The following is a 24613-nucleotide window of genomic DNA, read 5'->3' as shown; positions in this document are numbered from 1 at the left end:
CAAAGCAGTCCAAACTTCATGTTTGGTTATAGCTCACTTCTTTTTTTGTTTGTTTGTGCAAAGCATTTTGTTTCTGATGTTCTGCAGAAAAAAATGTAAGCACATGGTGGCAAACTTTGTCAGGTGTTGATAAAAAACAAACCCTGCTTTTGCTCGACTGTGTGAAAATATTTCCAAAAAAAAGTAGGTGAGAAAAGGCATTAAAGTTTGAGGTTGGACATTCTATCTTGTTATTCACATAAATGTTCTGTTAGCAGCAACTCATGTGTGGCCTGACCTGAGGATCTTGCTTGTCATTAGCTAACTTCACTCTGTCCTGCTTGTTTTTACTGTTGTTTTGGCCATTCCAGCGCTGGTGTGTGGTGTCAGTATAGTTCATGTGAAGGTTAAGGTTGCAGGTAGAGAAAACAATGACAAAGGTGATAATATTCAAGTAAAACGGCACCAGGCCAATTGAGACGCACATGGAAAATAAGAGTTTGGGATTTCGCACACGACTGAAGCAATATGTAGGCGCACCTTTCTTATTAGTCACAGGTGAGTGCAGCCATATTGGCTGAGCCTGTACGGTCTCCAAGATCTTCCGTCCTAGTGATTGCTTTTAAAATAAAAGGATCAAGACAGTGGCAATGAATATATTCCTGCACACTTAAGATAATGATGGAAATTTGCATAAAAAAGGAGATGCACTTATCTTTTTCCATTTAGTTGACCATTGATGTAAAAAAAATTAAATAAATCATGTATAACAATTCTAGGATGAATGTGGAGATTTCTAAAAGATTAGACATGAGACACCCATATTGCTTCACCCATGAAAGTTATTTAGCAGGTGACCTCATAATATGGCAGGTGCTTTATAAATCTCTCTAAATCTGTTCTTCTAAATGGTCTGCTCTTTTTGTGCAGCTAAGAGAATCACTGTGTGATATAGCTTCATTTCGGTGGGTCACTCTCGCATTCGATTAGATTACACAGGCCTGGAAAACATTAGATTGTAATGGGCTGGTGAGCTGCTCAGGGGGCAGAGCTTGAGTGCTTCAGAACGCTATGCTTTGAAATATATTACTGGAATAAAGCACCCTCCTTCAATTCAATGGATGCAAATATTTTAAATTGTTGTGGTTTGTCAAGTATAGGCATTTCATTCTTGATAACACATGCCATTTTTTTTTTTTTTTGTACTTGGGAATGCTTCACCCCAAAATGAAATTCTGTCCGTTGACTCACCTTCATGTCATTCTAAACCTGTATAACTTTTCCATTGAACAGATTATTGTTTTAAGAAAATACTGGCACTTTTCCATATTATGAAAGTGAAAAGATTTTCCATATGACTAATGCACTATATTCCAAGTCTTTTAAACCATGCAATGTATTTCGGTGATACTGATAACCTCCACAACAACTCTGAAATTGACTACATAAATCTTATTGATTATACAAATGTCATGTTAACAGTATTTATTGCCAAACTTCACTGGTTTTTGCATGTCTTGAAACCAAATGTCATAGTCATAACCTCATAATTTCTAATTTGCTGTAAGTTTTTCAGTGAATAACAACTTTGAGTATCACATTTTGGTGTTTTCCTCACACAAAGCAACTATACAGCTTCAGAAGATGTGGTATAATTAATAAAGATGCCATAAAGACTGTTTATATAATACTTTTATAGTGCTTTATCATTTTAGAGCTTTACAGTCCCAGTCCCCATTAATTTTCATTGTATTGTAGTGGGTAGAGGTCGACCCGATAGTGAATTTTATCGATTACTAGGTTGGACCATGCTGGTCCGATAACCGATTAATCAACCGATAGATTGTAAAATGGATACTGAAAACCAACATAACACACTCTATACATACATACATACATACATACATACATACATACATACATACATACATACACATATATACATACATATACATATATATAATATATTAATTATACCTTGATTATTTGTGTTCATTCATAGTGCATTGACTAATGTTAAGAGATACAACTTAAAAATTTTAATTTTTAATTAACAGTGAACAACACTTTTATTTAACCTTAGTTAATGTTACAAATTAATTATTATTGTAGTGTTACCATTTCATGTAAATCCAAACAGTCATGCTTAAAGATGGCCATCTTAAAATATCTACACAAAAGCCATATCATTGTAATTAGACACACATGTATATTGTATACTCTCTCACTTTATTTGCTTCTATTTTAGAACACTTTATTATTATCTAATCAAAATATGCATTACAGTAATGATGAAAAAAGGAACTGAAATTAAATGCGTTTCTGATTTATGTTTTACTAGCTTTAAATATGCAACTTCGCTGCATATCGAATCCGAACAAATGGATATAAACTAATGCAAATAGATTGTAACAATCGCGACATTAAATATTTGGGTCCGTATTGAGTGTATTTTTGTCAAATGTTAGCGCCCTCTCAGCCTCAATGGCAAACATACTGCTGTTTTCCACGAATGCAAAATCTAGTCAACAATTTAATGACTTTATAATGATATGAAAACATGTACTGCATACATACTGTTTTGTTGTCTGTTTTAAATCCGTTTCTGAAGTGTCCCGTTCTGTGCAGCATGCAGTCTTGTGTGTCAAAACAAACTCCACAAGGCATCAGTGATGGTTTTATTTCTCCTCTAGAGGCCGCTCTTGCACTGTGTACTGCCAGCAGACCCTTCTTAGCGCTCTCATACTGTGTAATGACAGCGGACCCTTCCCAGCCGCTCCAGCAACGGACGCAACCCGGAAAAACTATCGGTATGGATTTTTGCCAATAACCGATTGTTTCAGAAATCGTTTTTCAGTGCCGATTAATCGTCAAAGCGATCAGTCTGTTGACCTCTAGTAGTAGCCATTGTATTCTTTAAAAATGAATTTTGGAGTTCCAAAGAAAAAAAGTCAGTTTTAGATCCACATAAAGCCCTCATTATGCTTCTGCGTCAACTCCACGGCGTAGCTACGCCGTCACTCCAACGGCGTCGTGACCGTTTTATGGTTCTGCGTCGGGTTGCGTTGCATCGCGGTGCATTTCACCGCCAGAACGCTAGGGGGGTGGTGTGGTTCGCGAATCTCTTTCCTAGTTTGTTTTGGTTCCATGCGCCGGTTCCGCTTTTTCATTTCCGACAATGGCGAGCGAAAGAAAGAGAGTGTTGTCGCAGCTGGAGCTAATCAACGTTGAACAACAAATTATTTTATTGCAAATGTTTAATCGTAGAAGAAAAAGAAGACGTCAGCGAAGGTGGTCTGTACGACCAGTGCACGAAGACAGGGGAAGGATTGGCGAATTTGTTACGGTTGTTCGACCGCTGAGGGACTTGGACGAAGAAATGCACTTTAAGTATTTTCGGATGTCGAAAGGTCGATTTGACGATCTTGTTCATCGTTTAAAGCCGTTAATACAGCATCAGACTACACACAGTATGCCTATTGACCTCGCTCAGAGACTGGCAGTGACTTTAAAGATTTTATCTTCGGGTGCAAACCAACAGATCACCGGGTTGGGCTACAAAATGGGTTCGACCACGGTGCCATGGCAGGATAATGTAGTGTCCCGTGGCAGACTTGGTTAATTACTTGATATCCATGATGTACCCGTGAACATTGTATTGTAAATAAACAACAAACTTTTTTTCAAAACAAACATTGATTTGATTGATTGAAGTTTATTTCTAGCAACAACAAAAAAAGAAAAGAATATATATAAATATATACATATACACTACCGGTCAAAAGTTTTAGATCGGTAAGATTTTTAATGTTTTTAAAAGAAGTCTCTTCTGCTCACCAAGGCTGTGTTTAGTATATAAAAAACAATAAAACAAAACATATTTTATGACAATTTAAAATGACTGTTTTCTATTTTAATATATTTTACTCCGGAAATGATGTATAATCTGACCAATCACAGCCCCTGCGGTCTGCGTCACCGCGACGCGTAGTTACAATTTTTTGGAGGTGCACGTCAAGCTACGGCGGAGGGGTCGCGTCGAGGTTCGCGTCGACGCAGAGGGGTCCGCGGGGGTACGCCGTCGATTCGACGCAGAAGCATAAAACAGGCTTAAGGGTCATGAGTACATGATGACACAATTTTTATTTTAGGCTGAACTAATCTTTAAGTAATTTTTATTTTGAGTTTTCTGACTCTAGGCCACTTCCAAAAAGTTCAAGAATATGTTTTGCTTACTTTTTCTTTCTGAAGTGTTCTGTCAGCATGAGTATGTTTGTTTGTGCGCACACCCTTTCTCCACGTCTGCCTTCAGTCCACCCTAGCCTCTCTGATTTAGTGGTCGTGGTTTTAAGGCGTTCTGGGAGGGCCTGATTACCCATACACAGGAAGTTAGAGGTGGGAGAGGTCCCTTCAGAGTTCCATGTAAAAGACTGGTATTTTTGATAAAGACTCACTCGTGCTACACATAACAGACACATCCCTCTCGGCTCTGCCCTGACTGCCGTTGCAAACTGTGTTTGAAAGGTAAGCTCTCTGTCTGTTAATTGTCTTAAGGTCTGAGTTGACTGAGCTGGAAGGGGTTTTTTGGGCTACGGTTTCGCACATTTAGGGCCATGTAGTCTTGCTTTTGGTGGCTTGCTTGTGTAAAAGCCCTGCAATGTTGCCATGCTGCATTAAGGACAACCTGGTTGGTGTATGAATACGACACCACAATTTTTAACAGCTTATTGGAAGCTTGGTGGATTAGACAGAACAAAATATCTCGCAAAATACTTGGACAGAAGGATTTGGAATAGATGTCACCTCTGAAAAATTCTTTAGTTTACATAAAGTTAAGGAGTCCTGCTGTGAAAAAGAAAAAAAACACAGTAACAGAACCATCCCACAGTTCCACTGGCTCGAGAGCTGAACAATGATGTAACTGACTATGTTACTGCATAACCTGCATACACACACAAAAACTGCTGCATCATTGTTTTCTTCAAGTTTTTGCTCCGGAGTCTTGAAAACATTTGAACATTCCAAATAATTTAAGTTGGATTGTAAACTAATACAATTCAAGCAGTGCATTAGCATATGATATTTGTTAATAAAACAATGAAAATAAAGTTTACACCTTTTAGCATTTAAAGTAATTCAGTGTCTTCATGCCATCACTAACTTTAGCTGCAACAGTCAGACATTATTTTTATTAAGTTAACATATATTTCCTAGCACTATATTTAAATTTATGATGCTTATAAATATAATAATAGTGGCAGGAGCTAGTTTCAAACGTGACACTACAGTGTGGTATGTAAGATTTGAAAGAAATTAATACTTTGGATAAAAGTATTAATTTCTTTCAAATCTCACGTACTACACGGTAGTGTCACGTTTGAAACTAGCTCCTGCCACTATTATTATATTTATAAGCATCATAAGTACATTAAAGGATACATTAAATTAAACAAAAATGTCAATGAAGACTCCATACATTATATTACTGATATTCTAATTTTATATAGAAAGAATTCTTGAAAAAAATGTATCATGATTATTTCTGAAGGACTTTGCAAACACAGGAAATTCAGGAATAAATTACTTTTTTAAATATATTATAATAGAAAACTTATTTGAAGTTTTTATTATTTTCCACATTGTTTTATTTCTGTTTTGACTGTATTTTTGATCAAATAAATGCGGTTTTGATAAGAGACTTCTTAAACAAATAAATATTACAGACTTTTGAATGGTAGTGTTACTTCAATTGGAATGGGATATCCAACAATTGAATGTGTGTTGCATCACCACATCTGCTTCCAGTGTAAACAGTTTCATTTACTATAATGGTTGCAGATTAGTTTCATGCAATTCAGTTGCAATTCATGAAGTTGTTTTAAAAATATTGCGTGGTTTGGACATTTATCCTACCTCCTGGCCTTTAAGACCAGCAGGATTTAGGGGCCAGTGGAGCCACATTTTTTTCAGCCTGGAACCACCTCTTGGCATTCAAAATAAGCAAGGGTGAGATTGACCAGGCTGCTGTTTGATCATTGGGTAAGAAATGGAATGAGTCAGTGTTGGTTGTTGTTTCAGGTTTAGCTGAAAAAACAAAAACAAAAAAAAACATACAGAGCAAAATGAAGATTTAAATGGCAGGTGATTTAATCGGTTGGAATGCAGCAAGAAAGACCTTGAGAACGGTTCTTTCTGCTCCATTGATACTGTGTAGGTCTTTATCAAAAGAGTCTACTCAGCTATTTACTCTGCAAGGCCAGCGGTGCTTTTCAGAATATTGGTTTTTGAAGCCATTTCAAGGGTGCAAGACAAGGGTGGTCCTCCTCCATGCCATAAACGACGATGACAGTGATGATGATGTACTAACGTGACAATATAAGGGCAAAGCATGCATCAGTACCTGTCATTAATGCTGCATCTGTTTGACACACAAGTGCAGACGTTAAAATAGCCACAGCTGTATCCCATAGATCAATTTTGGACAAAGATTTTACAGAGCTATTGGAACAAAACAGAAGGTCTTTGTAGCTTCCCCTCCTTCTAGTCTTCCTCTCTTCATGTGGCACGTTAGCGAGGCCAGGGTAGCCAAAAACTCTTGACGCTCCAGTGCGAAACTCTTTCAAGAACTGCATTGTTCCTCTACACCCTAGGGGACTTTAGAATGATTTGCATGGTTGTAATGTGGAATGGGGTTGGGTCTGATGTTCAGAATGCTTTGGAGAGACCCCAGAACTGTTATACAATATTAAACTCATTAGAAATAAACATTTCCTTAATGCTTTTACAAAAAAGTTGGAATACATTCATTTGACTGCCTTTTTGGTCCGTAGCTGCAGTTTATTTTAGAGTATTTTGTGTTTTAGGATAGTGACCAATTTTTTTTCCAATTTATGTCTGTCCAATGCTTTACTGGTTCATATGGACCTTTGAAAAGGTTATGCAGCACATTGCGGTTTCTCACCATAATGTCTCTTTGAAAATGAATAACTTTTAGTTTTAGTGTAATGCATTTTGAGTGAATGGACAGATAATTTTTTCCCCCCAAAAAAGGTTTCATTAAAAATATCTAATATGAATAAAAGTTTGGAATGAGCGAGGGCATACTATTACTTTTTTGGTTGAACTATCCCTAGTCTTCCCTGTCCTTTCAAGAATCTCCAGGTCTTTATGGTAAAGCAAAATATTTGACCATTTATTTGGGTTCATTTGTTTAGTTGAATAGTTGTCCAATATTTGGTGAACACCTATCTACTACAGTTGAGTCTGTTTAAATATAAGAGTCTGAAGTTTGGTTCATATGAACCACAGTATGGTTGAGTTTGAGGTGAGCACAATATGGAAATAAATTGTTAGCCTATTAGTGACTCACTGGCCACTTTATTAGGTAAACCTGCTCAGCTACTTGTTAACGCAAATATCTAATCAGCCAATCACAGCAACTCAATGCATTTAGGCATGTAGACATGGTCAAGACGATCTGCTGAGGTTCAAACTGAGCATTACAATGGGGAAGAAAGGTGATTTAAGTGACTTTGGAATGTGGCATAGTTGTTGGTGCCAGACGGCCTGGTCTGAGTATTTCAGAAACTGCTGAGCTACTGAGATTTTTACGCACAACCATCTCTAGAGTTTTTAGAGAAAGGTCTGAAAAAGAGAAAATATCCAGTGAGTGTCAGAAAATCCTTTGTTGATGCTAGAGGTCAGAGGAGAATGGTCAGACTGGTTCGAGCTGATGGAAAGGCAACAGTAACTCAAATAACCACTCGTTACAAACAACCAAGGTATGTAGAAGAGCATCTCTGAATGCACAGCACATCGAACCTGAAGCAGATGGGCTACAGCAGCAGAAGACCACACCGGGTGCTACTCCTCTCAGTTAAGAAAGAACAGGAAACTGAGGCTACAATTCGCATGGGCTCACCAAAATAGGACAATAAAAGATTGGAAAAACTTTGCCTGGTCTGATGAGTCTCGATTTCTGCAGCAACATTCAGATGGTAGGGTCAGAATTCGCTGTAAACATCCTGCCTTGTATCAACGGTTCAGGCTGCTGATGGTGGTGTAATGGTATGGGGGATGTTTTCTCTGCACTTTTGGGCCCCTTAGTACCAATTGAGCATCGTTTAAACAAGTGTTGTTGCTGACCATGTCCATCCCTTTATGACTACAGCGTACACATCTTCTGATTGCTACTTCCAGCAGGATAACGCGCCATGTCACAATGCTCAAGTCATCTCAAACTTGTACCTTGCACAGGACAGTGAGTTCACTATACTCAAATGGCCTCCACAGTCAGCAGATCTCAATCCAATAGAGCACCTTTGGGATGTGCTGGAATGGGAGATTCGCGTCATGGATCTGCAGCCGACAAATCTGCAACAACTGAGTGATGCTATTAGGTCAATATGGACCAAAATCTCTGAAGAATGTTTCCAGAATCTTGCTGAATCTATGGCATGAAGAATTAAGGCAGTCCTAAAGGCAAAATGAGGTCCAACCCAGTATTAGCAAGGTGTACCGAATAAAGTGGCCAGTGAAAGTATATGTGGTGGTGGTAAACAGCTTCTAGGGTTTTCACATTGATAACAAAAACATTTTGCACACGTAGTGCAGTTCAAAACAACATAACATTGTGAATTGAGACTCTAGTGTGACAAAACAACAACAACAACAACAAAAAAAAACGTATGGTTCTTTAGCATTTTGGTTTTCCAAATGTTACAAACACATTTACATAAATCATTGTGTCTTTTGATAAGAGTTATTATTACTTTTTAATTTTAGATAGGACAGGATAGGTTAGTTAGACAGGATAGGAATCAACATTATAGTTTCCTGCAATGGACACTAGATAAGTTTCAGGTTGTTGGCCCAAATTGTGTTTGTTCTGATTTGAAACCATGTGTGGAAAATGGGAGAAATGAGAAGTAGAATCTGCTCCTCTCAGTTCTCTTTTCTTATGTTTTTAGTTTTGGATGGAGAAATGCAGAAACAATGTACCACTTGCAAGTGTGAGCTTCTTTCAATCCTTAAGTCTAAGAGAAGTGCTGGCCACTTGCTTTACTAGGGCCCTTTCAGAGTTTTAGTCTTTGATGTTTGTATGCTTATAATTGGTTGTGTATATATATATATATATATATATATGCATTTGAAGAAACCAAAACAAATATTAAATTTTTGTGCTTCTGTCTGGTTACTTCCTCCTAGAGATTTTAAGTTGTGTACACCAAACTCATTACAGACTGCAGGCTTTTCTGACTAAGAAGGCTTCCATCTATTTTAAAACTGGGTTTACATCCCTTCAGACTAACATCCCTGTCAAGCCATCATTGGAAGGTTTGTCTTGACAAACTTTGCTTTACAAGTTGTTGTTTATTTCTGTCACGTTTTTAAGTGCTAGCAAGTTGGAGTCATGTGGTTAGTTTTAGAAAGACATTAGGAAAACCATTAATGCTGAGGCCAGCAAAGGGCTTTCAAGCACAAAGTTTGTTTGCACTGTTCTTATTCCATTACGATGCATCTGAGATCACAGAGCAAGAAAGACTAGTTCTGGAAGGCAAATGTTACAGTCAAAGACATGATTCTGTTCAAACCAGTTTAATGCCAGCCTGTGGTGCTTATGATGTTGTTTTCCACATTTTCTAACAGTGTGGATATGTTTTATATCACAACATTGTAGTCAAAACAAATCTGACGCTTTACCTATTCAATTGATCGATTTCAATTAAATTAGAATAGTGTTTTAGTAATTTGACAGTATGAGTGAGTTTAATTTGTTTATTGATCAGTTGTTAATCTAGTTAACGATTTAATGCATTTTGCATTTTACATTGCATTTTCTAAAGAAATGAACAGACGTGCAGTCTACCAATAGCATTAGAGCGACAGCTCTGGGAACGCCCACAAGCCTCTTCACAGAGACTAGTGACATACAGCGCCAAAGTCCCTGGCGGTGTGAACAGGGCTTGAGGAAATGTTAAAAGTTAGATGGGTTAACATACCTCTCAACATTAAAACCTTATATGTACATACTTGCAGACCTTGAGAGCCCAGTACTAGTATTAGTGAAGCCTGTCATGTTATTTTTACTAATAGGGAAATAAGAAAGGAACATTAACTGAAGGTTCCTTTCTAATACACATCTGAAGCATCCTCATAGAGTTACAATATAGAGGGACTACGGTCATGCCCACTGAGTGGCAAAAAGACTGAGCGGCAGCATTTGGTTTTCAGTGTTAATGCCGCAAAAAACACACAAAACACATCTAAAATGGGAAAGAGCTTTGCGATTGACTACAACTACATATGACAAGAAATCTGAGGTATATTTTCTTATCTGACTCCGAGTATTTCATTTGTTCTGTCGGTTGTGATGTTAAATAAAGCTTGCAACATGTCAGCGGGAAACAGCTCGTATATTGTCCTCTCATGCAGTTACCTGAACCACCTCTACACGAGATGAGAGCACATTTTTATCCTTTTCTGGGTCATGAAATGGTCTGCATTTGTGATATTTCTTTCTTCCTTTCCTGCAAAACATTCGCTCTTTTTGGATGTGCTTAAATCTGCACTTAAGGATGCGTTCCTGTCACATTTCACACATGCACACTTCAATAAGCCGTCAGAAAGCAGGTTAATGTGTTTACATGCCGCACGAAATCGGAGTAAGAGGCAAAAAAACGACCTGTGTCGACCGGTTCATGCTTAAGCTGTTTATTACTCCGATAAAATAAAACGGGTTTCCCTGTTTACATGACCACGTGCGTTGTCTGCTTATTAAGCTTAATCTGATGTTTTTAAATAAACACTGACAAAAACTATACAAGTTTTAGGGCTGGATGATATGATGATATAACATTGATACGAGTGATCACCCGGATTTAGAACTACCTATATTGTATTCATGTAAAGCGATCACAGGCAAATTTGCTTTATGTTTTTCCCTGGCGTCAAAATCAGGTACATATAAATGTCAGGAAACACAATTTCTTGCTGCATTTCAATATCCAGGGATCATTGGATCTTTGGTAAGTTGTAAGGAACACTATATCAAGTCCAACCTTTAGTTTAAACTGATAATAGTTAATTTTACTCGCGTTTTCGCAGATTCACCAATTAAATCCAGTCACCCAGCAGCTCTTTTGCTACTCAGTCAGGCTGAGGGGGGCGTGTTCCGGCGGGAAAGTGGCATCAATGCATTCCCTCTATAGAATGATATTCTACAGCATCATTATAGAATAAGGAATCCAGTCTGTTTTCTAGTTTCATGCTGTCACTAGTGAAAAAGAAAGTGAGAGAGAGAGAGAGAGTGAGTTGGATGGTGAACAAACAAGTGGCAGGTGTGACCCAACCTGGGCTTTGCCCTGACATGTAGCTGACAGCGTGTTCTCGGCAGAAAGGCATCCCGACACACCCCTCTTTACGCTGGAGCATTTCAACTGCGACATATGCATACTTGCACATGCTCTCATACCTTATGTTATTTCTGTGACCAACCTGATACCCTACACTTCCTCTTATCTCCCACATCTGTCTGTAAAGAGGTCCAGGTTTGAGTACAGGTCGTAACCATCATGTTAACAAAATCCCACAAGCTGACACCCTGACCACACGCCACTGCCAATATTAACCGCACATAATACGTCATTGTATCTGCTGGAGGTCACTCATGTTATGTTGTCCTGTTAGATTACATTGGTGTTTAATGAGTGCAAAATCACCTTTGTTCTGCCAGTCAAAATCCAATAAATGAATCTGCTTTGCATGTGACTTGGTTAGCACTGACGATCCTGGTTACTGTGTACAGAATGACCTACAGGGCTGTAGCATGAGGAGATGGATGGGAATGAGACTTGAGAGGATGATGTCATCCAAAGAGCTATTAGATGGTGAGGGGGAGGTGCCCACATGTGTGTCTTCATGTGTTCAGGTCTGGACAGGCCAGTTCTATTATTATACACTTAGCCGTCATCCCGTCGGTTAATAGCCTTTAAACCCAAACACACAGGGCTGTTTCCTCATGTCTGGTAAAAAAAAAAAAAGAAAAGAAGAGCTGGTCTGGTTAGATTCAGTCTCATAAAAGTATGACCAAGGAAAAAAGGTAAATATTGATTAAAGATGCACCGATGCTAAATTTCTCCACCAACACAGATAGCCGATTCTTCAGAATGATTTCTGCCAAACGAAAAAAATGTATAATCTGTTCCATCTCATTTGGTGCATTACTATAACATTAGAGGTTAAAATTAAGACCAGAGCCCAAAGTATTATATATATTTTCAGATATATTTACACTGAAAAACTGAAATGTTTGTGTACAACTCAGTTGTACTGCACATAAGGTAGTTTTTATAAAAACATTTATTCAAACAGGCATATATAATTAACAGTAAATAAGCTCTTCTCTAGTGTTTTTTATAGCTAGCTAACAAACTGTGGACACTGGATAACTTTCCTTGGGTAAATGCAACATTAAGTGACATTGTTCACAAGTTGTTTTATTGACGTCTTTCACAGTTGAAACAGATTGAGCAATTGCGTGAGACATGATAGATTTCGTTATGTTGTACTTTATCTTTCAACATACCTTTCGATGTTCATGCATGTTTTTTCATGCTATAACTTGTATTTAAGTGAAAATAAAGTGAAAAAACTCACGCTTTGAACTGAGGTGCTACATTGATCTGTCATGTCACATTTAAGAGAATAAAAACGCCATTTTTTTGTTTGAGTTTTGTGATAAAATACATCGAATCTGAAAGCAGAGACTTTGTTTCTTATCAGAAGTAAAAAGCACAATGCTCTTTGCGATTATTGGATGGGTGGCTCACTACAGATAATTTACGTATTATAATTATATTATAATTTTACGTAGTTATAGCTGTAACCTCATTTATTGGATTAAGCGTGCAGCCCTACTGCAGGGTGATTTATCATTGATTACTTAAGTTACTAAATTGTAGGTGCATAAGTAAGTCAAGTGTTTGAATAGTTGTTTAACATTTTTCCACAAATCACACAACAATATTATAATTATATTTATTTTCAAAATATATATATTTTTTTGTATTATTAATCAAAGATAATTTAAAGTCTGTTTTAGAAGAATTTATATTTCGCAGCATGTAACTTTTTTGCATTTCTCATAGCTCCCCTGTAAAGTGCACACCATGGGTCTATGAGTGTTTTGAGCACACACACGGCGTGCGGCGCTCATCACTGTACAGTCAGGATGGAGTGGCTTTGGCAGGCAGATGCAAGCATGTCACGGTTATTCCGTCTCGGAACGATCTCACACTTACAAATGATCCAACTGTCAGTTCTCACACACTCTCCAGCTCTGGTCTCCTTAGAGACCACTGATCTAATTTGTTAGCTAGAATACTGAACCATCTCAACATACTGGTGGGTGATGTTTTCTGGATTGAGTTTTAATTGAGTTCAAAAACGTAAAAATGCAAAAGAAGCTGATTGTCACAGTCTGAATTTTGCCCAAACCTGATTAAACAATCTAGGCTCATTAGAAATATGTACCTCTACCTACATTTTTGCAAAACTCGTATCAAAAGCGTACCTTTACATTTGACTGCAGTTTCCATCTGAAAGAAACACTAGAAGCAGTAAAACAATAGCTTTTATTACTTTCCATACAAATTATGAATATAGGGGCAGATTATATCTTGACAAAGGTTTATTTTTGCTTGGTTCTTTGCATAATAGTTTGCTACAACCTCAAAATGCTTTTGTATTTAAATACATGATTTGTAAACTAATACTTTCATCAATCCATATGTATGGCTTTTTCTGACGTTGTAAACTTGCTTGCTTGTTTACCTGGGACATCATTGCATTTGCAACGAGAAGCACTTGGTACAAGTCCCATGAAACAAATCATGACTACATGATCTGCTAAAAAGACCCATAGACGCAAGCTAAAATTCCATGGTTACTTCAGCAAATGCGTTTTTATCTCTCATATGCTTTTGTTAATACTATATCTTTAGTGTAGGTGGTACATTATTTTCAAATGCAAAAGAGCATTAACTTTTTTAGTGCCACTCACAAGACATTTCATTTACGAACTGCCACGATACGTACATTAACCAACATAATGAAATGTTGCCAGATTCAAATTCATCTGTTGTTGTGTAATAAAACTGAACACACTTTTTTTAATATTAACACTATTAGCACCATGCACTTACTGGCCATTTCGCTTTGAAAGTGTTGCAAAAGGTGCATAAATATCATTTTGCAGTTATGTCATCACAGGAACAAATTTCCAATGAACCTGGGTTGTGATTCAATTACATATGTTTACTAATCTGCTGTCCAAGTTACTTGTTATATGGACTAGTCAGCTAACATATTTATCTGCAGTGTAATCAGTGTATTTTTTGTTTGTTGTTTTCATTTTCTTGCGTTAATGATCACCAGTCAAAGACACATTTGATCTATTCTGCAAACATTTTTGACCACTCAATGCTGCAAATGACCTGTCAAAACCATGTATTCCAGAGAGACATGTAATACTTTTCGATCCCAATGATGAGAACTGTAGGAGAGGATGTTGTGGAGTGAAGAAGCATAAACACTTTGCATGTCTACATACTTTAGAAAGCCCAATCTGATTTTGCACCTCATCTAAAATGCAGTGCAGGGTAATGCACTTGGAATTTCAGGCATGTGATAAATGATTGCTGATGCATTCGCAGTCTATGAGAGTTCAGTTGTGCCGTTTTGCTACGACAGCAGAAGCTTGTGGTCTCTCATTGCTTGGCATTTTTTCGAAACATTATTTCTTTCTGTTCCTGTACAGTTTCTGTGCCTGATTGCGTCAATTATCCACAGAGAAACTGACCAGTGAGTGATTCAGTTCGGATGGCATTCCCCTATAGTTTGGCCCTCAATGGCATCTCTGTTAAGTCAAGACAGTGACACTGTGGCCCTTTGCCTCTGTATGCATCACACTTGCGTGTGTGTGTGTGTGTGTGTTTGAGGCAGACAGCTGCTGCCACACTTGGAGGGGCCTCTTCAATTTCGTCCCACCCTGTACTCACTCCCTCTCCCTCCTTATACACAAACACATTCATTTTACTTCTCTTGGAGCTGAAGGACTTTCGAGAAGAGGACTAAATGACCCGCGCTTGAAACTCAATAGAAGTGTAAGGGAATATTACAAAAGGGTCCCTTTGGATGTCTTCAGGATTTAAAGGTGACTAGCTGTGGCCGCCCTGTTGTTCCTTGGGAAACAGAGCATCCCATGTGCGCTCCTCCTTAGATCAGTCTTCATCTGAGAGTCTGGGTTTATGTGCTTCTGCTGGCTTTCTGAGATTAAACAATATGGAACAGGCACTCACAACGAGTGGCTAAACACTACACTCCCTGCGCTGCATCCAGGAGCCGGGACTCAAGGTAGGATTGACGTATCACCAAACCAAAGTAGCATGGCTGGATTGGTGTCATGTGGGAGTGTTATTGTCTGAAATGAGGACATCTTACTTTACTAACAAAGGCGAGTATGTCGGCTAGATACCAGCGTCGTAAAAGTGAGAGAGAATGAGATGGAGTTATTGCACAAATTGAAGAGTGGTGTTTATGGCTCACTCAACTTGGCCACTTTCCTTCAAAAATGAAGACATTTCTCCACTGAAATGAAACAAGGCTGACATTTCTATCCCCTTCAGATTTCTCTGCAGCTGCCAGAAGAAACTGTTTAAATCTATTCTTGTACTTTAAAAATTTTACCCTGGCCTGGCCAGAGAGAGTAAAGTTAACTTTTTTGGGGTCAGTTTTAAGATTGTCCAATATTCAACAATGATAATAATTAAATATATACAAATCTAGTTTAAAATGAATGTGCCAAGTAATACTTGTATTCATGTTGCTTCAAATATTGAAAAATAATGAAAAACTTTTATACCATTTTCGATTAAATATTTGAATTGAATGACTCAATAAATGTCATGTGGTGTAACTATAAAGGTAACATTATAAAAAATGTTCCCTAAATGTCAAAACCATTTTTTCAACTTTTCAGTGTAAGTTTAGAGGATTGTACCACTTGACATTTCACAACCAAGCTTGCTATGTCATAAGGAGGTTGAATTATATTATATTTTTTTAAGACACTTACTGACCTTGGCACTCTGCAGGGGTCCTCTATGTCCTCTCTATGTCATTTCCTGTTTTATTTTGCCTGCATTTTTCTGTACATTGGTTGCACCACATGACTTTGATTTGGAGGACAAATATTTTTCAAATGTTTAAATTATTATAATATTATCATAACTGTTTCACTGTTTGTATTTTTTCAAAGATATAATAAGAAGATTATGCTCACATTGAGTTATGGTATCATGACAGTTCTTGACACCACCTTGTTTTTTTGTTTTTGTTTTACTTTTTTTTTTTTTTTACTTTTTACTTTATGCCACATAGAAATATTGAAATGAATTTAACTTAAAAAAAAAAGTTATTCATCATAAAAGGTGTATTCAAGTCATTGTATGGATGAATTGCATTTATGATGTTTTAATAATGTTTAAAGTAGATTTAAAATAAATAAATAAATGATTTTGGACCAAAAATATTTAACTGACACTTAAATAGCATTTTATTGATTTATTACATTTTCTGTCTTATTTTGTTGGTTTTAAACTTATCAGTGTTCTTGTTTGACTCTGGTTCTGCTGAATGTTCACGGTTCACTGACACAGTTCTCTGGAAGATCTTGTGTTCCGCCTGTGTCGCTGTACCCACGTAAGATGATCCATGTGACAGGTTAGCCGGGGCTCTCTTCTGCTAGTAAACATACACATGCACACGCTATCTGTGTAATTTGAGCTGCGAGTGCTTTGTTTTGAAGCGGCGTGTAGAATCTAAAAGGCCTTTGTGTTGGTTTAACTTCAGTAGAGGAACAAAGCTAAAGATGTTAATTGTATGACTTGTTCTGACACTCTACTTCTGACACGTTTTTACCTTTTATTGTTTAATCCTGATTCTATATTGCTATCAGAATGTTCTGAAGAGTGAAACAGTCTCAGCCTGAGACTGTTGAGCTTTCCAAACTTAACTTAATATGGGTGACATGATGCTCGGATGATACTTCACTGGAAAATTTAGGTCACGTCACACAATTAGGTCTATCATGCTGATCAGTTGTTGAGTGTCATGTTGTGTGTGTGTGTGTTTGGTTTGACGTGGCGGGGCTGTTGCCGTGCAGTGGGGTGATATCCAGAGGGCCAGAGCTTGGCTCTCTAACAAAGAGAACCCTGTGGATGGAAAAACAGCTGAGAGGGGGTGAGAGAGGGGGTAAAGTACAGCATTGTTAATCCCCTCCAAACCTGATGGTAAAAAATAAACAACAACACAGATTGAGCATTCCTGGCAGTCTGGCGGCTTAATTACAGAAGCCAGTGAATTTTTCTTTCTTTCTCCGGGTTAATTTTTTAATCTTGTTTAAGACAGTGTGGTCTGTTGACGTTTAAGGGCATATCTAAGAAAAACTTTTTTTATGTATTTCAAACTTTTTCTTATATTGTAGTAGATATACTAGGATTGTGCACAAGTAATTAATCGAGCACTTATTCTGCACCACCAAATGATTAACTAGTTACAACACTTCAAATCTTGCAAACTGATTTTCTTTTGCTCCTTTAACTGTCATTTGTAATAATTAAATGTACTTTACTTTAAATGTACTCATCTAAATCTCTAAACAGCTGACATATTGTGATGGGATGCCATTATTTTTTATTCATTTCTCTCCTGGCTGATCATTACCATACAGCATAATTATTTATTCTATCCATCTTTATGTGAATCAATGACTTTTCACACTTCCTTTATTCCCTCCACCTGATGAATTTAACCTCTCATTCTTGTGATTCTTTTCATTTTCATATAATATTTTGTTTTGTTTCCACCATGTTTTACATCCACCCATCTGATAGATGGATTCATCATTGCTTTCATTGCTAGTTTTCAAAGACCCCATCATTCACAATCCGTGACATTTTGAACTCTGTTTTTTATGTAAAACATGCATTTGCATTTTCCCATCATTTAAAATGAGGGGAAAAAAACATATTTTATCACAGCTTAAATGCATATTTAAGCTGTAATTGTCAATTTCCTCTTTTAGCATAAGTGCTTTGCAGGCTTTTGGGTGGTGTTATATAAAAAATATGTCTGCAGAGAGTTTAGCCAGTATCTCCAGGCAGAGTTTTGTGTGGATTCTTGCCAGACTGAGTCGGTCAGATCCCACGGTCGCCACTGCATGTGGTTAGATCAACAGGATCAGGTGTCACAAAAAGACCTATAATGACTTTTAGGACTGAAGCGTCTCACAATGCTTTTCCTGCAGTTAGTTGGTGTTCATTTGGTACAGTTCTCATATAGTAAAAAAAATTGCATAACAACATGCTTATTCTAGAGAGACCAGTCTGAAGAACTGTTTGTAGATTTACATTTACATTTACATTTATTCATTTAGCTGACGCTTTTATCCAGAGCGACTTACAATTGCTATATATATATGTCAGAGGTCGCACGCCTCTGGAGCAACTAGGGGTTAAGTGTCTTGCTCAGGGACACATTGGTGTCTCACAGTGGATTCGAACCCGGGTCTCTCACACCAAAGGCATGTGTCTTATCCACTGCACCACCACCACACCAGATGGTGGATATGGATATGTTAACCATGGATATGGTGGATATGGATGTGGATATGTTAAACAGTCTATAAACTCCTTTCTGTTGATCTGTTTGATACATGTATGGATAGTATGAGGAGGTAACAAAACAAAAGAGTGGGACAAATCACAATGTTCAATATGGCCGCTGTAAAATAAAAGTTATGACTTAAAATAATTAAAATAGCCTTTTTGATTTACAGTTGTGGATTTATCAGACTCTTATCCAAAATGTTACCAAGATGGCTGTCGATTGAACTGACTTGCCTCAATGGTACATATTAGTGAAATTGGTCAGGATAATCATTCAATGGCTTCTCCATCCAGACATGGTAGTACATGCAGCGTCATTTAAATGGTTCTCCTCTCTCCTTTCAGGCATGGAAGAAGCGATGGTTTGTTCTGCGCAGTGGGAGGCTGACAGGAGACCCAGACGTGCTGGAATATTACAAGAATGACCATGCCAAGAAGCCCATCCGCGTGATCGATCTGAACCTGTGCGAGCAGGTGGACGCCGGTCTTACCTTCAACAAGAAGGACCTGGAGCACAGCTTCATCTTTGACATCAAGACTATCGACCGGATCTTTTACCTGGTGGCAGACACTGAAGAGGAGATGAACAAGTGGGTGCGCTGCATCTGTGATATCTGTGGCTTCAACCCCACTGATACGGAAGGTAAATCATGCCAAATGCAAACACACACCAGAGATATCTAGGGATTATAATTATAAGGATTTTAATAATGATTTCAAACGGTTTCATTTAGCAATTCTTTAGTACTTTTGAGGAAGAAATGTATATATAAAAAAGATATAAAATGCTAAAATATTGCAAGTTTTGCAATTGGAATTTTTGCCCAAGCTGCCCCTTTCATGATGGGCCATACATTTTCAATAAGAGACAGATCTTGACTGTAGACAGGCAGTCAAGCACATTCACTTTATGGTGTAGAGTGTCTGAGAAACCACTCTGTTGTAGCACGTGTAGAATGAGGCCTGGCATTGTCTTGCTTTCCATGTCTCTGACAATCCCAACATACGCCTCCATGTCAATGGTGCCTTCACACATGCACATAAGTCACCCATGCTGTTTGTACTGATGCACCCCCATACCATGACAGATGTTTGCTTTTGCACCTGTCGCTGATGAAAGTCTGGATGGTCCCTTTCGTATTTGGGACTGAGAACTCAATGTCAGTTTTTCGTCAGTGACAGAGAGAACTCTGATTGGCTGTTCAGTTCAGTGAATGAGTCAGTACATGAGAATAATAGCAAAACAGTGAACAAAGTTGTTAAGACAGTACAGACAGAAGGCTGTTCTAATTTACGTCATCTTACCTGAGTGTTCCTGGGCGGAATATAGAAAGTGGTCAGCATGATTGATATTCAAAACGGTATGCACGCGCTGCTTTATTTACGGTTTGTGTATCTGCTGCCTGCAGTGTCGGTTTCCCTTTTTGAATGACGAATATAGACGAATATATCTGCAGAAATAGGCAGATATCTCCTTTACACGCAGGCGCAGAACGCGCATGCTGGCTGACAGTCGGCTGTAGTCCTTTCAATGTGTTCAAGCACAGCTTTTTTCGCGAGGCGACAACACAGTCGGCTTTCATCAGCGCTAGTTTTTGGCATCGGTTTGGTGCGTCCCTACCTAAAAAGAAGCTGAAACGTGGACTCATCTGACCACAGCACACATTTTCATTGTCATTAAAACCATCTGAGATGAGCTCAGGCCCAAATAACTTTGCGGCATCTCTCCATATAATTGATGTACAGTTTTCTCTTTGCATAACAGAGATTCAAGTTGTATTTCTTGATTCAGACTGTTAAGTGACAATGGTTTTACAAAGTACTCCTGAGCACATGTGGCTATTTTTTAAAGCTGCAGTATGTAACTTTTGGCGCTCTAGTGGTTAATAAACAAAACTGCATGCGTCTTGAGGAAGAACATTGTAGCCGGTGTAACTTCTCTCTGTTTATGTCTATGACGAGTCACGCAGGTACTGGGCTACTCTGCCGTGGTGGCCACCCGACCGGCCTAAAATAGTCCGAATATAAACACTTATTATAGCTGTACCGTAGTGATTCAGGATAAGACAAAAACACGGTTTGGAAAATGGATTCATGAATGTACTCTTGTAAATTTTGAACACAAAGTTACGTAGTGCAGCTTTAACAGTAGCATGATGGGTTCATCTAACTTTTATTTAGCCTCTGTCAACTTTTTTAGAGCGTGTTGCAGCAATCAAAAATACAATTAAGTTGGCCAGTGAAGTTTTTTAAATAGTTTTTATATTTAATATATTTGTTTAATATATCAAATATTTGTTTTTGCACGTGACGTCACAGGGTTGGTTGTCTTAGCTGAGGTAAATAGATATTCTCAGAGTAAAAAAAAAAACCTGTGTACACTCAGCTTAATAAGCATTTCTTTACTTTTTGAACACACTATCGTTCTCAAATGGATGAAGACAAACTTGAAAGAGCTGTTGAGCCCATAAGAAGTCATTGCTTGCGCATTTGAGCCGATACTGCAATGTGCCGTCAATTTGCCACTTCTATAATTCAAAGTGACATCAAAAACCACAAATCCCTTTACTGTAAGGCTATAAATGTAATAATAACATGATGTTTCTCTTTCATTCACTCTGATAAACAGTTTAAATCAGTACATTGACGGAGCACTGTAATTTTTTTTTACAAATATTTTTAATGATTTAAAACAACTTTTCACAAATCGTTTCCCAAATCACATATATCATTAACAGAGTGTCTTCATGTTCTGTTTTCGCTGGAGGAAAACAATTGTGTGATGAGGGGTGATTCATGAACACAGCGAAAACCTGATTGGTACCGGCAAGTGCTGGGCGGTCGGTAAAGCGCACCTTATAGCCAGATAAATTAAAAACAGATGGAGCAACTTCAGGCTTAAGTTTGTTGGTGCGGCGAATTACTAAATTGCCTGAATCAAAGGTTTTCCTCAATGTAATATTCCCCCCAAAATTGTTCACTGCATACTCTGACATCAGCACCCATTGAAGGGTTCTTCCTTTTCAGTGCCGCTAGCCAGTGAAGCTGTGCATTCTCAGTTTTAGTGGCAGTTAATGGAAATTAACTCTTTTGCCCTTCGCTTTAACGCTGTAAAAATTATTTCTACAACCAGGAGAAATACAGTCATTTCAAATTGAGTAACTGCATATTCATGAGCTACTAAATTTGACAGCTGACTAATCAATAAGTAAAACCTTCTGGAAAAAAAAAATCACATAGCATAATTAATATTCATGAACATTTACACTCACCTGTAATTAGTTGTAATTATACAATTGAAAAACAATTATAGGTAACACTTTATTTTACAGTGTGCTTGTTACATGTTATATGTAGTTACTATAGCAATAACTATAAATTATGCATAATTATATGCAACTAACCCTACAACAAACCTAATCCTGACCGTAACCCTGTAGTAAGTACACGTAGTTAATATTGCTCAGTACTTAAATGTATAATTACACTGTTACAAGGACACCTTAAAATTAAGTGTATCCCAATTCTATTATGAATACAACTTTAAAATTTGTGTAGTTACTTAAGTAACATTGGCTAAAGTACTGTAGTCGTTTTCTTAGTATATGCTCAATATGAAACATTTTTAATATGTAATAAGTGCATTAAGATTATTAAGTTCTTAAGTAGTTAATAGGTAAAAAAAAAAAGGTTTTGAGAATGAAGTCTGGTATGAATCCTATATATCTCTATCTCTATACTTTAATAATGTTGAAAATGTGAGACACATTCTCATGCTCTTTTTTTGTTACATTGATAATATATCATATAAAGAAATGGCCAAGCAGTTTCGGACATTTAATTTGGTCTGTTTTGAGAGACACAGGGTTTTGCCATTATTAGCCACCAACACTAAACAGGGTACAGTGATTGCAAATATGTAGGGGGGTTTTCCATGGCTTGGATGATTCAGCAGCTAGCCTGACAAACAAGAGCGGGAGGGGGAGAAGAATGAGGGAAGGAGGAAAATGGGAAAAAACTGAAGAGACAGAAAGAGACAAAGTGGCCCTGACAGCCTTGAGCTGCCTGCACTTAGAGAGAGTCAAATGCAACCCAGTGAGTGAGTGGGTGTGTGTGGGTGTCAATGTGTGTGCGCACAAGTGGTGTGTTTGTGTGCGTTTTACTGAATAACTGAAAGCAGAGTTTGAAGAGAGACTTGTACAAAAACACGCACAACCACCCCGTCAGCTGCACTCCACTGACCTTGAGAGTAGGCTGTTCAAAGAGAGATGGAAATAAAAATAAAAAGTCAGAGATAAAGAAAACTCTTTTAAAAGAACATGGACAAAAAAGCTTTACAAGTTATCCTAGATGGCACATAAAAACCGAGACTCCGTCATGGATTAGTGGCGCTTTCTTATTAGCGTCTTGTATTCAGGGTTCCTCTCTACGCAGTTCTGCACGTTCACACGGCCTGTGTAGGATGCCAGCCTTAACCTTTATCAGTTCCTTTACAAAAACATGTAATTCTTCTTTGCTCTCGATTTTAATCTTATCTTCAACATATCAAAATATTTGGCCATAATCTGGCCATACAATACAAACAGAAAAGAGGTGCTTTCTGAGTCCTGGAGGTTTTTTGACATGTCGTGACATTTGTGCTTATTTCTGATACTTATAACAATTTCATAGCAAAAGTCTGATTACACTGTATTCAGCATAAACTCTAGCCTGGCAAGCCAGACCTACATCAAGATGTTGGGTCTGGCAACTCACCATAGACACGGCTAAATCCGAGGGGCGGGATAAACGGCTGTCTTTCATATTCCCTCTGCACGCAATAGGACAGCGCTTCAACCAACCAGAGCGTTTTCCCAACAGCGGAGCTAGCTGATAGATTCGACTTTTGCCATATCTGGCCGGCAAAAATACGAACACATCTTCCTTTTTTTAAGAATGACTTAAGTGCCGTTCTATGCTCTTTTCTCAAAGAAAAACCTAACTCCAAGTCCTCCAGAGTCGCGGACAGAGCCGATTCGAAAGATGTTCGCCAGCAGCAGCCGTCATTCTTTGTGGCAGGTAACCGTCGCAACTCTGTCGTCATTATGTTAAGCCCGCCCCGTCTACTCTATACACGACGTGATTGGCCTGACCCAATTTAGGTTTTTGCAGCTCGAAAGTCTATGGAGAGTTGCTAGACTGCCCTGGCTGCAAAATACATTTTGCTGCCGCTAGGGTGCGTCTAGATTTCTAGGCTACATAAACTCTGCTACAATAATATGTGAGCAGCAAGAATGTAAAATTTTGTAGTTTTGAGAAAATGGTGTGAATGATCATGCATATTGATGTTTCACACCTGGGAACACACCTAATGACCCTGTCAGCTGAATGGGACTAGAAGTAAGAATGCAAGGAGAATAAAATAATGTCTTTTTGATTGTTTGTATTTTATTTACAACACAATCCAAATACATACCGAAGGACAAAAGGCACATTATTGAGCACACTGATCTAAATAGAGAGACCTGAACAGTCACACTCCTTTGTGCCATTCCTAGAACACTTTCCTGTTCAACATACCTGTCATTTCCAAAGTGTTTGCTTTTTCTTTTCCATGTTCATGTAGAAGCTTGCTGATGTTGGAACAACGCTCTTAGAGAATAACAGTTTGAAGATACTTTTTTGAAAGTTTGAGTCAGCAGGACTCATCCGTGGCATCTGGTCCCTGTAAAAAACAACTGTGAACATGCTGATATCAGGAGGGTTGTAATTACTGATTACTGATCAGTAATCTGATCATATTAAATCATTTACTTTAAATGACTAAAAATGACTAATGAAATTGTTTTAAATATTTTTGAATATACAAGTAAGAAATGTTGGAAAAAATTATACTTTTAAACCCGAAACTAAACCACCAGAAGGTG

The 24613-nt window shown here is 37.9% G+C and overlaps 1 protein-coding gene across 10 annotated transcripts in view; it reads left to right on the top strand.

Moving 5' to 3' along the window:
• gab1 (GRB2-associated binding protein 1) overlaps positions 1-24613 on the top strand; it is a 77289-nt gene that overhangs the window by 29102 nt on the left and 23574 nt on the right. For 8 of the 10 annotated variants that reach the window (XM_082163229.1, XM_082163232.1, XM_082163227.1 and 5 more), the window contains one exon: positions 19053-19350. In XM_082163229.1, the coding sequence (XP_082019355.1) occupies positions 19053-19350 (298 nt within the window). Of the gene's footprint in view, positions 1-4387; positions 4504-9151; positions 15394-19052; positions 19351-24613 lie in introns of those variants that run through there. The other 2 variants (XM_082163234.1, XM_082163236.1) reach the window with 2 other exon arrangements.

The sequence above is a fragment of the Leuciscus leuciscus genome, assembly GCF_965113295.1.
Source record: "Leuciscus leuciscus genome assembly, chromosome: 3".
Lineage (NCBI taxonomy): Eukaryota > Metazoa > Chordata > Actinopteri > Cypriniformes > Leuciscidae > Leuciscus > Leuciscus leuciscus.
Note: the sequence above shows the minus strand (reverse complement) of the source record. Positions and strands in the feature narration are given on the sequence as shown.